The sequence below is a fragment of the Martes martes genome, assembly GCF_963455335.1.
Source record: "Martes martes genome assembly, chromosome: 8".
Lineage (NCBI taxonomy): Eukaryota > Metazoa > Chordata > Mammalia > Carnivora > Mustelidae > Martes > Martes martes.
In genome coordinates, this window is record NC_137895.1 from 91552335 (window position 1) to 91565106 (window position 12772).

The window sequence follows — 12772 nt, forward strand, 5'->3', positions numbered from 1 at the left end:
TCCCTTGATCCAGCAGGAGGTGCCCTCCACTCAGCTAACACTTAGTACGGAAAGGATTCTCAAATGAGAAAAAGCGCAAAGAAGAGAGGAAAGATACAGGTTGCCAGTTTATATATTTATAGAAAGATAATCCCCTGGCTTTAAATAGATATGTACATACAAATATGAACAAACTTAAAAAAATACAAACCCTTGGATCATAAGGGGGCTTCTGGGAGCCCCTTTATCCTTCTCCCTCACCCAAGGGCAGAGGGCATGAGTCTGCTTTTTAAAAATTATTAGTTTGGCCATCCCTGCAGCAACAAGCATGAAGTTGGGTAATTACCCACAAGGTGAATGTCAGAGGAAAAATTTAAAGTTCCCACTCTCTGAACTCTATGTATAATCTCCTATAATTAGGGCTACATGCTTTCTTGTTCTCTTTTAACTAGAATGTTGGGGTAAAGGAAGGGGCTTCGTCCTGAAATGGGTCAAGAAATTATAAGAGACTCGTAGTTTAAAAAAAGGGGGAAAAGTGTCATCTGCTCTAGAAGCAAAAGACAAAGGCATACAAACCCAAGGGAAATACCAGTTCCCACACTACCATGGGAGATATTGTCCAGCCCAGGTCCAGGCTCTAGGATCTTTGCTTTAGCCACCCCCTATTTCTTTGGTATTGTCAGAAGACAAGATTCAGTTCCTAGGTGCTGGTGGAGGAGGGAGAGTGGTTCTGGGGCTTCCTACAAGTACTGAGTGAACAATTTGAGCTTAAAATTTTCCCTTTTTTAAATATTTAAAAATAAACAAGTCAAAACTCCATCCTGTGCTATACACAGCCCTTTTGACTCCCTGACATTGATCTGAGGAAAGAAGAGAAGGGGTGTCAACGTTGGAAGGGCCTCCTCACTTTCTTCCGCCGCTTCGGTTTGGCTTCTCCCTTGGGTACTGTGCTGTTGGGCTTAGAGGCTGCAGTGGCCCCAGGGCCAGGCTGAGGAGCTGCAAAGAAGTTCCCATTGGACATCTGGCCTGGGGGTACTTGAAATATCCGGCTCAAGAAATCCTGAAGGTCAGCAGGAGGGGCATCTGGGGTTGCTCTGAGAGGAAAACAAAAGACATTATGAGGCAAGAGCTATTAAGAGTTACATGGTTACCTCTGTTACCTGTTTACACCTAAGTTAAAGATACACTGGGGGGAAAGAAAAAGATATACTGAGTCAGCTGCCAAACTTAAGGGTAAGACCTCTAGGTGTCCTAAGCAGCATGTCATCTAAAATCATATTCAGAACTACAACAGTAGGTAGATTGTTGAAAGAAGTAACACCTACCTCTGCCGCCCACTGGTGCCTGGAATCCGAGAACCAAAGGAGATATGATAGGGGACTCTATGAGTATCTGGGGAGATTCCCACACGCTGGCATCCAGCCCACTCTGCAAGCATGAGAAATAATTAGCCAAAAAATCACAGTTTTGAGCATACATGAGCCCATATTTCTAGAGAACAGAAGTATACCTGTGATGTCATACACTTTTCCATCCATCAGTGCAAAATAGGTGATCTTGAGGCCCAACATGCTTGACTCTGCCCAAAAGTCTCCTTCCTCAGCAGGATGCAGTCTATTACACTCAGCACAGTACCTGGCACTCTTAGGTTCCCGGTCCATTTCAAACCTCCTACAACCCAACAAAAGGAAAGTTTCTTTTCACCTATCAAGCCTACAACACTGTTATACTATCATCGTTATAATCACTTCTCGGCCTTTTAGCTAAGATCAAGTGTTTAGTGTCATCATTATTGACAAATGGCTAATATAAAATTATCTCCACTCAGTTGTTACATATGTCTACAAACACCCGTACCTTCAACCTTCTCTCTCTCTCTTTTTTTTTTTTTTTTTTTTATTTATTCGACAGACAGAGATCACAAGTAGGCAGAGAGGCAGGCAGAGAGAGGAGGAAGCAGGCTCCCCGCGGAGCAGAGAGCCCGATATGGGGCTCGATCCCAGGACGCTGGGATCATGACCTGAGCCGAAGGCAGAGGCTTTAACCCACTGAGCCACCCAGGCGCCCCAACCTTCTCTCTTAAAACTAAAAATATTAACTTTTTTTTCTTAGTGCAAATTCAAATTCCCAATCTCTTGACACTATGGCAAAAGTAGAAACCTCGGGGTCTTTTTACTCAGCTGCATCCCCCAACTACCAGTAATACTCAAATGGAAGTCTTTGGCTACCCAATGGCTAATCTGTGACTGTCCCATCCCTGCCTTATTTCATACCTATGCTTTCCCTGGCATCGGCTGCACATCATAGTATTCATTGCCTCTTTGAGGTCATCCTGCAGCTTGGACAGAAACTCATTCACTGACCGGCTCAGCTCAGTCTCTGCCATTCGTTTCCTAAAAGAAGAAAGCCTTTGTAAATCAGATGGTATTGATCAAGGGACAAAGGGAGATGAACCTTTAACCCTCTTGAGGCCCCGGCCAGCTAGAAAGATAAGCAACCCTGTTCTCTCCACCTCAGAGAGCTTCATCCACAAGTCCAGGGACCTCTACTTTGAAGATTACTCATTTATCCCACCTGACAATTTCCCATTTCCAACTTACATTTCATATTCCTTCCGCCTTTCAGGGTTGCTGACAATGTCCCAAGCTGCCCGCAAAACCTTGAAGGCCTCCTCTGCCCGGGGATGATGGTTTTTGTCAGGATGAACCTACCAAGACAAAGATTTCATCAAAAATCCATTCCAGCCCTCTCCCCATCTTAGGTCAAAATAACCTCATTATCAGGATGCGTGGATAGTTCAGTGGGTTAAGCATCTGATTCTTGATCTCAGGGTTCTGAGTTCAAGCCTGACTGGGCTCCACCTTGGGCTACACACTGGGCATGGAACCTACTTTAAAAAAATAAATAATAATAATAACCCTTGTATCAAATGGTTCTCTTTCATCACCCTTTTAGAGAATCAATACAACTTAATGACTAATTGCTCTGGCTCTGCAGACACATATTTGGGATCAAGTTCTAGCCCTGTCACTATTAGCTATCATGGATTACTGGGAGAATACTCACAACATATATACACAGAATTTAGCACTAGGGTGATCCATCCTATCAGTCTGCCTGGGGACTGTCCCAATTTTAGCACTAAAAGTTCATGTCTCAGGAAACCCTCAATCCCAGGAAGCAGGGATGGTTAGTCACCCTACCAGGTAAATGCATACTAAGCCCTCACATTTTAACTCTATCGTCAACCATAAAGTAAGAGTTCCAAAGATACTACATCTTCAAACTCATTCTAACTAGAAAATTCTAGTATGCACTTCCCATAATGGTTTGCCTTTCTGTCCCAGAAATGAAATAGCATATTGTGATCCTCACAGGCTTTTTATCCACTTTTCAGCCTCTCCTCTAAGACAAATAGTATCCTCACCTCCTACAGCTTCCTGACTGTTCCCATCCTCCTTTTCCAAAAGAACAGAATAAAGCTAATCTCCTGATGATGCCAAATAAAGAGAATGCCGTTAATACTCCACATACCCAAGCTTATAGAACAGCTTTCGGTCATGGTCACTCTTAGGCTTCATAGGGACAGTGAGAGGTCTTGTAAAAGAAGCCCACAGACACTGGCCCAGAACAAGGGAATACTCTGAGATGCAGGGCAGGTATATCGAGGATCAGGGAACTTAACTCTATCTCTACTCCAACAAAGTAAGTTGAAAATGAAATTTTCTTCTAAGAATGTTATTCCCCAAGAGAGGATGTCTGCTAAAAGACATGAAAGTGAGAAAAGAGCTCTACTGCTAGTAACAATCTGAGTGTAAACTGCCATTCCCCACTCTTAAGAATATCCCAGTCTATCCACTAAGGGGCATGCATTTCCCACCAAACTTAGTCCTCTGCTAAGTTACAGGCCTGGTACCTTACTGTGTCTTGAATGGTTAATGGACACCTTGGTTAACCCATTCCTCTGTTGCCATGCAGTTGCTGGCATGATTTACACACCATGATAATTTTACCAGTCCAGTTCCATACACTCAAATCGGCCTCCAATGGAATTTACACACATTACTTATAATACAGTTTTACTTACAGAAAAAGCAATAAAAATCATATCTAAAAATAGCAAATTAATATCTACTAATAGCAATTTGCATGCTTGTATTAAACATTTCCCACAGGCATATGGGGCATCACAACTCCACCTGTAACACCCCCTCCAGACCCCATCAATAAAAGCAACCATATCATGAGGCGCCTGGCTGGCTCAGTCAGTAGGACAATGGGACTCTTGGTCTCAGGGTTGTGGGTCTGAGCCCCATATCAGGTGTAGAGATTACTTAAAAATGAAATCTTTAAAAACATCCATATGTATGACATACAGATGCACATGCCTCTTTATGGTTTATGTTCCATTCTCTTTCCCTTTTCCACTCTAGATTGCTGGTCTTGAAATACTTTGTTTTCTTTCACCTAGTCCTGGAACAATCACATGCACTCCCTGAACCTTCCCACACTTAGTCCACACTTGCCTATCTGGGACAGATAGTTGGATATCCCCCTGTTCAAAAAACCCTCATTAGTTCGGGGTACAGAATTGACAGGCTTTCTAATGAGGCCTCTTTTCCACCCTAGAGGGTGGTTAGAGGGACTTCATCTGGATATTCCAGGGTGAGTGGTCTACCATCCTGGGGTTCTGGGCCCAAGCCCCTACATCCGGCTCCCTGCTCAGTGGGGAGTCTGCTTCTCCCTCTCCCCCACGCCACCCGCGCCCCTCCCCCTGCCCCGCAGACTCTCTAGTGCTCTCTCTCTCAAATAAATAAATCTTTCTAAAAAAAAAAGACTCTCAAGACAAAAAGCTTAAAATGAAGGAAAAGTCAGATGCCACAGCAGAGGGGAAAATGTCTTTATGACTGTTTCCTAAGAATTAATGTTACTCCAGCTTCAAGTTGACTTTTTACTCTGCCTTCTCTTTATCCTACTCTTCCTAAAATTGGAATAGAAAATAAGACAACAAAGAGGAACAGGAAACAGGGGAAAGATACTCACCATCACTGCCAGCTGCCTATATGCCTTCTTCAGTTCAACATCTGATGCTGTGGCTTCAACCCCCAACACATGGAAAGGGTTTAGCTCATCCTCAGGAACCCCAGCCATGGTCAAGAGTCGAGCCACTTCTTCTTCAGGCTGGCAGTAGCGACCACCAGCTACAGGTGCATTCCCCTGCCTATTAGTCCTTGGCTTGACCCAAGGCAACTCCAGCCAACCCCACTGAAACATTTTTACCAACTGCTGCCATGGCCTGCTATCTCTCAGCAAAATCAGGCAACGCTGCAAGGTGGGAAAATCCAGCCAAGAAAAGAGCCAAGTGGCTTTACCCCTCCAGCCTAACCGGTCACCCAGTCCCGCCAGAAACCGCCAGCCCAACTGTAGACAGCCCAACAAGAGGGCCAGAGCCAGAAGCAGCAAAGCACCTAGTAGCCTAAGAAAACGGGTGAACAGCCCTGCCCCATAGCAACATCCTTGGCTCAGAAACTGGAACATCACCTGGGCCCAGCCTCCCAGCCGCCCTGCCCAGACTCCCAACCAGACTCGAAAAAGGTCCAGATCGCTGCCTTTCAGCTGCCTGCATGCATAGATGAGATGGCCACAAGTTTCCACGTACTCTCCCACCAATACCAGCAGTTCAATCAGCCACCAGAAGCCTGCCTGCCCAAGCTGACACAGTTCCTCTGCTCCCCATAATCCCAGGCCTTTGCGCTTATCTGCCTGACTTCTTTTCCGGCCCAGCCGATGTCGGCCAGGGGACCTGGGATCTCTGCGTCCACCCTCCCGAGTATCCTCCTTGGCCGGGATGCGGTGCCGCTGTCTCCGGGGTGGTTTCTTCCCACTGGGCACACGTGAAAAATCACTGGGGAACTTAAGAGGTTCCTCATCATCATATTCCTCTTCCAACTCTTCATCTTCCCCCAAAACTGGAGAGGTACAATGGTGGCAAAAGTTGCTAGAAGAGCTATCTCCTCCCTCAGAGTAAGGACCTTCAGGGATTCCAGGGATTCCCTGGCAGTTGCAAGCAGATGGAATGGAAAGAAAAGAAGGGTTCCCATCCTCCTGGTACCCAGCCTCATTCTCTCTTGAGAGTTCCTGGTCCACTCCTGATTCTTCTTCTGAAGATGCCTCACTCTGATCAGGGTCCTCTCCATCCCTAGGGGGTCCTGGACCCCTTGGGGGGCCATGGCTTGGATCCGACCAGTGGGCTGGGTTTGGGGGCTGTGTGTACTTAGGACTAGAGTGCTCTGTGAGGCAGCGGGTACCATTAGGAGCAGGCCCCGCTGAGTCCCTGAGTCCTGAGAATGAAAGTATTTCAGGGTCCACAGAGGATCCTAAAGTCCTGAAGGAGGCACCACCACTGTGGTGGGCTCCACACAACCCTCCTTCTCCAGGGTGCTTCTGGGCCATGACCCCAGGGCTTCCTGAGGATTTTAGGTCACAGCCATCATGATAAGTTCTGATGCCTGCAACAAAGGTATCAAGGTGGGGATGATCAGAACTGAACCGAGAGAGGGGTTAAATAACCTTAAATTGAGGATATAATTAATGCACCCACCTCCCTTGTTTTCTCAAATTCTTCTGGGGCGTTCGTTATCCCTACCAATAAGCCAATACTACATTAACCACAACCGTGCTCCCTTCCCCCCTCCAAAACCCCTTAGTTTTTCTTCTTTCCCCAGAAAGTCATAATCCAGAATCAGGGAAAGAGGGCGGTAACTCAAAGGGTGTGGTCCGGGGGTCACTCTTGGGTAAAAAGGGAAAGACGACTGGAAAGGGGGGGGGCCGCAGGCTGCCAGAAAAGGGTGGGGATCGTGCGGCTCTCAAAGAAAACCTGGGGGCGGAGCTTGGGGTTGCCCCTGAGAAAGACATCCAGGAAACCCTTGGGCTGGGTAGAGGGGGCGAAGGTAACGTACCCGAAGAGCGGCGGTAACTCCTCCCCCTCGAGCAGCTGGGCCTAGGGCCAGGGGGAGCTACGAGAGCAGCTCCCCCGGCTCCGCCTCCCGCTCACGCTCTGCTTCCGCCTTCCGTCCCCGCCGTGGCCGCCGACCTACGCCCACTTCCACTTCCGGGGTCACCAGGGAAGAGACGGGAAGGAAACGAAAAAGCGGTTGGCGGAGGCGCGAGCCAGTGGAGCAAGCGCTGAGTCAAATCAGAAGAGGAGGTCCTGAGGAAGAACTGGCCCCGCCCCTTAAGGGGCTCTCTGCCGCCACCCTCCGCGTGCTGGAGTGATAGCTCCGCAGGCTGCACCACTGGTGGGCGCTGTAGCAGTGCCCGCGGACGCGGGACAGATTTTTTTTTTTTTTTTTTTTTCAGGGTTCCTCTGGCTGTATTCTTGGGCTTTGCCGAGACTGGGAGATTGAGGACAGCCACCAAGCCACAGTGTTTCCCTTGCAGACAAAACCAGGGAGCGTAGAAGAGCCACCACCCCGATCCTTTTCCTGCTGCCTGTAGCGAGGACAGAAACCCTTTTGTATCATGCGGAGGTGGAGCAGAGGGGAGGACGCCCCGGGCCAGCCCCCACCCTGGCCTCCCTGCATTACCCCTTCTTTCCCAGCAATCCTCGGCCTCCCCAGCGCCTGACCCAGCTGGCGAACTGCCCGGTATAACTGCGCTCCCACGGCCCGGATCCGCCCCTCGGGACGCTGCTCCAAGGCACTGTCAACGGAGCGGTTCTGGGCGACTAGGAGCGTACCTCCGCTGGGCTCAGGACCCGAGCGGAGTGCCAAAAACACTGCACTCATCTACATGCTGTTTTGCGTTTCATTTGCATACCGAGCTGCTCTCGGTCAACGTCGACACGCGCCCCCGCCCCCACGCAGACCCAGCTTGGGTCCCCTCCTCTGCTCGCGCTTCTCTCGTTAGTCCCCCTTCCAGACCCCAAGTTTTTCCGCCCATGAGCCCCTCGCCGGCGCCCCCAGTCCTGTAAAAGCCCCTTCCCCGGGTCCCCGATCTCGACCACCAGGTTCTGCAGAAGACAATACTCCCAATTCTCTGGGAAGTGGAAGAAACCAAGCCGGGGCTAGGGGGGCGCTGGGACCCCAGTTGGGAGTTTGAGAGCGTCTAGTTGTCGAGTCATCGCCTGAGCATTCAGAGATCTTTCCCCAAACGTCTTGTGGTGTCCCCAAAACCTGTCCCTGCTACGGCTGGGGGATCTCTGGTCCCAGCCTAGAGCAGTGGGCAAACTGGGTCCCCCCCCCACCCAAGGGGAAAAGAGTTGGAGGGGCCCGCCCCGTGATGTCACCCCCCACACACCCTGTCCCCTTCCTCCACCCCCAGGCTGGTTGCATTTAGCTCACGGGGCTTGGGCTTCGGCTTGCAAGAGTTTAGGGGGCAACGAACAGAGTGACCCTGGGGGTGCCCTCGCCCGACAGCCGCCCCGACGCCTAGGACCTCCGGGCAAGGATGCAGCAGGGGGGTTAGGGAAGCACTTCTACCCCTTCCTCTCCTGAGCCCTGGCAGGGTGGTGAGTAGTTAACACTCCTTCTCCAATCTGTCCTTGTTTAGAGTCCCTAGACTTCCAAGCGGATTGAAGAGAGGAGCCCCAGGGAATCCCCACGCCAACCCTCTAGCCTGTTAGGACCTTGGTGTCCAAAAGAAGACAGATGAAAGTGCCTGCATCCCTCCTACCCCACTCCCACAGTGCCCCCAGTACCAGCCCCTCCTTGGTGTTCTCCTTTCAGGAGCCGAATTCAAATCCTACTGGCAGCCCCGACACCCCCGGGGGAAAGGGAGGGGTAGGAAAAGTCCCACCAATGTCCTGAAAGGAGGAGCAAGAGGCGGTATACCAGGATGTGAGATGTCTGTGGGCAAGGTGCCTGCTTAGTCCAAGAGGGACCATGGGAACTGGACTGTGGCCGGATGCCCCTTGACCCCAACAACTCCATCTCCACCTGAGCTGGGGCTCCAGAACCTTGGCAAAGTGTGGGGACTCTCTCTACTCCATTCCTTGTCCCAAACTCTTTTGGTGTCTGTTTCTTTTCTCCCCTCTTCCTTCCCTGGGGTTGGAACAGCTGTCCAGAGACCCCACCATGACTCATTTTCTCCTCTTTCTCCTCCTACCCCCTCAATTAACCCCACCTTTCCCAGTCCAGTGAGGTAGTATTGAGTCCCAGCTGCAGATGGGGCAAGCTTTCTTTTTAGCTGGAACAAGCTGCTGGCCTTTAGCGCCCAGTCTCACTAGTGTCCCTGGGCCCCTCCTTCCACTGACCTAGGACTTTCTACTCTTCCCACCCTGGGAAGCTAGGGAGCAGATAAAGTTTCACCTTATAAGATTTTAGTTTAAGTTTTACTTCGTGTCCTTGTTTCAGGGGGTAGTAAAAAGACAGCTGGTTCACCTTGACCCAATCCTGTGGATTTTTTCAGTTACTCCAGCAAGGCCATGCTCCCTCCTGAAATTGGCCTTTCTTCATAAGAAGCAGAGGTACAGAATTCTCAAGATTCCTGGGCACCTGAGTTCCTGCCCCCTACCCCTTGCAGGTTCCCAACCCCCTCAAGATATTCATGGATGGATGAGAGGAGCTGACACTGATCTTCCCCTCTGGGATCACCTTTTCTTCGGCCATGGAGGAAGCCCTGTTGCCCCTGGCCATGACCTCTGACCCCAGGCCCTTTAATCAACAACTCCCAGAGCCTCCAGACCCAAGATGTGTCTTGGAACCCCAGGACAATCCTGAACTGGCACCCGCCCTGGTGTGTGCTCTTTGCTGCTGCTTTGGAATCATCTACTGCTGCTTCGGTGAGGGCAGGGCCAGGATTCTGGGGGGAAGCTGCCCAAAACTGTCACCCTCAAGGATGATGCCAACTTTCTCCTTTGCTTCTGGGCCACCTCTATTCTTCTGTCAGGGGATCCCTACCTTCAGTGGAGCCCATGCTGCTCTTGCCAGCTCTTCTTGTCCACACCCTATATCCATGCCCTCTAGCTCTGACCCTTGCCAATTCTCACTTGCCTCTCCCTTCCCCCTACCTCAAAACTCCATTCCCACATTATCCTCCATGTTTAAGTCTTCTTCAACCCTTCCCCAATAACCTGAATTGGCCTGTGCTGATTTCTTCCTGTCTACCATCCCTGGAAGTACTAAACCTTCCTTCCGTATTTATTCCCCGCAATGTATCCATCTTACCTCCTGATTTTTTTCCTCCCACCCCCTCACAGTTTTTGGAAGGTCCCTGCCTTTCCTGAGATGATCCCTTTCTGCCCCTTGCCTTGAGGTCCCTTGGCTGCTGCTCCTGTCTTCTGCCCCTCTGATTAGCCACTCCTCTCCCTTCTAATTCATCAGAGCCATCCCTATAGATGTCTCCTTTCTGTCTCTCAGTGCCTCCTGCTTCCCTTCCCAGGCTACCGCTGCTTCAAGGCAGTAATGTTTCTCTCGGGCCTGCTGTCGGGAGCTCTGGTGATCTTCCTGCTGTGCCACAAGGAGCGAGTGCTAGAAACACAGCTGAGCCTGGAGGTGAGCGCGGGCATTGCGCTGGGCATCGGACTCCTCTGTGGCCTGGTCACCATGTTGGTTCGCAGCGTTGGGCTCTTCCTGACTGGTCTCCTGCTAGGCCTGACCCTGGGTGCCGGGGCCCTGCTGGGCACAGAGCCCATCTACCAACCACCTTCAGCCTGGGTGCCAGCTGGGGGGCTGGTGGGGCTGGCACTCCTGGGAGCCCTGCTCACACTTCGGTGGCCACGTCCATTCACAGTTCTGGGCACAGCCCTGCTGGGTGCTGCGGTGCTGGTGGCCTGTGCTGACTACTTCCTAGAGGGGCTGGCACTGGGCAGTCGGCTGGGCCAACGCTTGCAGGCACTTCCAGCCTTGCCTCCTCTCTGCTGGTATAGCTGGGTCTTGCTGGGCACCTGGCCAGCCCTGGGGGCCCTTGGGGCCCTGGCCCAGTGGAAGCTCATGGATGAGGAACATGGAGGCCACGCCAATGGTGAGTTAGTGCCATGGTACAGAAGCAGCCAACCTGTGCCTTCTCATGTCCCCAGTTCCCAGACTTGACAGGGCGGTGGCGGGAGGAGGGGTGGGAAGGGGGAAAACACACTTAAGGGTGGTGGTGTCCGAGGTGAATGAGGTAGGGCATTGAAAGGAAGTTCGAGTTGGAGGAGCCAATGGTCTGGGTAAGAATGAGGAAAAATTGTCAGAGGAAGCAGAGAGGAGTTAGTTCCTGGGGACTATTATGGAAGGAAAGAAAGGTCTCAGGGAAGTCCAAGAGGAAAGTACAGGAGGGTTCCAAAGAAGAGTTTCTTTCAGAATAACCAGGGAGGAAATGAGGTTTGAGAGAGACACAATAGGGAGATCAAATGGGTTTCTGTAGAGGGTAAGGGTGTTTGGGGGTAGAATTCAGGGTCTAAAGAGGCCTCCCTGAGTCCGTATGGCCCCCCTCCCAAGCAGTGGTCTTGAGCCACCAGCGAAGGCATCTTCAACTCCTTCGGATCCGCCAGCAAGAGGCCAAGTTGCACCGGACATCCCCTGGGCTGGGGCTCTGTGAAGGCAGCTACCGGCGCCAGCTTCCCTCCAATACCCGGAGCCCCGCTGATAGTCTGGCTCCTGTGAGTGAGGGGAGGGGCACACCTGGGGATGGGGCAGAGGACACATGGGGATGGCTGGGGTCGGGGTAGGGGGTGGGGGGTTCTGACCCAGGCCCTACCTTCTGCCCTCTCTGCCCTGTGCCTCTCCAGAGTTATCTCCAGAGCCTTCGAGAGCGCCAACTGGGACCAGGCCCCCAGGCCACAGCCCCCCACACCATCCTGGACCTGGATTCCGACTGTGGTTCCACTCTACCCCTCACCACACCTTCTGGTTCCACCCGGACCTGAGCCTAAACCTCCACTGATGCTTCGACCCCTAGCAAGGGCCTTGGAACACCAAGTGTGCAGGGCCTGAGCCCACAGGACCCACACACAAACTTCCCCACCTCTGTCACTGGGGATAGGATCTGTACTCCAACCCAGACCAGTCCAGTAGGGATATGTTTCAGGGACAGATAAAGGGGAATCTTGTGGGGAAGGGAGAGGAATGGAAGGAGTACCTACCTCTGTCCAATAATAGAGGTACCCTGCCCCTAGAGTAACTGGCTTCCTAATTCCCTCCAAACCAAGGAGGGCCCTTACCCAAAGAGCCTTTTACATACTTGCCTCAGTGTGCCTCACAATGGTAGAATAGGGGGTTTTGTTGTTGTAGGACCTACAGAAAACCAGGAAGCTCCCTAAAGCACTTGATAGCTATTCGATGGGGAGAAGGGCACAGAGGAGCTCCTGGCTTCCATAGGCTCAAGTCCCATTCTCCTACCTCATTTGGGAATACCGTCCTCTCCATGGTGCTTCCCTTTCTCTCCTTAATGTGGGGAAGACCACGGGGCAATGCGTGGCACAGAACCTGCCTCCCCCCACAGCTGTCTACTTCTCCAAGGGGAGATCACTGGCACACATGCCAGAGTCTTGCCCTTTTGCCCACAGCAGCCTGGTCTTCACCGCTGCATGGGAGACAAGTGCCTTCTCTGCTTCTCATCGTAGGTGATGCTAATCTCCTTCACTAGAACTTTGTCCCAGCCACTAACCCATTCTAACTCCCTCCTCTGATTCTCCTGCTCAGAGTCTGCTCCCTGGTTCCCCCGACAGCATGAAGGAAGATGTGTTCCTCCCCTGGGCAACAAAGCTATGATGGGAGGGAGGAAGAACATGGAGTATGTGAATAAAATGGCATTGAACACTGAACCAGGGAGTCCAGCCTCTGCTGTTGCTGCTCTTTTCTTTCTCTGCACC

General features: G+C 51.4%; 2 protein-coding genes across 3 annotated transcripts; one reads left to right on the plus strand and one right to left on the minus strand.

Annotated features, from left to right (window-relative positions):
• Positions 1 to 94: 94 nt before the first annotated feature.
• DNAJC14 (DnaJ heat shock protein family (Hsp40) member C14) lies at positions 95 to 7080 on the minus strand. 2 transcript variants are annotated; one of them, XM_080810856.1, is made up of 7 exons: positions 6939 to 7080; positions 5023 to 6488; positions 2580 to 2686; positions 2253 to 2372; positions 1490 to 1650; positions 1305 to 1407; positions 95 to 1073 (listed from the first exon to the last, which is right to left on the minus strand). In XM_080810856.1, exons 2-7 carry the CDS (start codon positions 6430 to 6432, stop codon positions 863 to 865), a joined length of 2112 nt encoding a protein of 703 aa, XP_080666982.1. In that variant the 5' UTR covers positions 6433 to 6488; positions 6939 to 7080; the 3' UTR covers positions 95 to 862. The 2 variants fall into 2 exon arrangements, with proteins under 2 accessions (XP_080666982.1, XP_080666981.1); XM_080810855.1 differs by lacking the exon at positions 6939 to 7080 and having other exon boundaries at positions 5023 to 6567.
• Positions 7081 to 8270: 1190 nt separating this feature from the next.
• On the plus strand, positions 8271 to 12722 carry LOC308347420 (transmembrane protein 198-like). Its single transcript, XM_080810867.1, has 5 exons — positions 8271 to 8488; positions 9502 to 9760; positions 10360 to 10941; positions 11403 to 11560; positions 11690 to 12722. The coding sequence occupies exons 2-5, from the start codon at positions 9586 to 9588 to the stop codon at positions 11825 to 11827; spliced, it is 1053 nt and encodes a 350-aa protein (XP_080666993.1). The 5' UTR covers positions 8271 to 8488; positions 9502 to 9585; the 3' UTR covers positions 11828 to 12722.
• The last annotated feature ends 50 nt before the right edge of the window (positions 12723 to 12772 follow it).

What these genes read in the sequence shown, in the direction of transcription:
- DNAJC14 (XM_080810856.1), bottom strand. Translation starts at nt 6,432, where the DNA reads ATGGCCCAGAAGCACCCTGGAGAAGGAGGGTTGTGTGGAGCCCACCAC. An exon ending in AGGCGGAAGGAATATGAAAT is followed by an intron (nt 2,373 to 2,579) that starts GTAAGTTGGAAA and finishes TTCTTCTTTTAG; the next exon opens with GAAACGAATGGCAGAGACTG. An exon ending in CGATGCCAGGGAAAGCATAG is followed by an intron (nt 1,651 to 2,252) that starts GTATGAAATAAG and finishes GTTGGGTTGTAG; the next exon opens with GAGGTTTGAAATGGACCGGG.
- LOC308347420 (XM_080810867.1), top strand. Translation starts at nt 9,586, where the DNA reads ATGGAGGAAGCCCTGTTGCCCCTGGCCATGACCTCTGACCCCAGGCCC. An exon ending in AATCATCTACTGCTGCTTCG is followed by an intron (nt 9,761 to 10,359) that starts GTGAGGGCAGGG and finishes TTCCCTTCCCAG; the next exon opens with GCTACCGCTGCTTCAAGGCA. An exon ending in ACATGGAGGCCACGCCAATG is followed by an intron (nt 10,942 to 11,402) that starts GTGAGTTAGTGC and finishes CCTCCCAAGCAG; the next exon opens with TGGTCTTGAGCCACCAGCGA.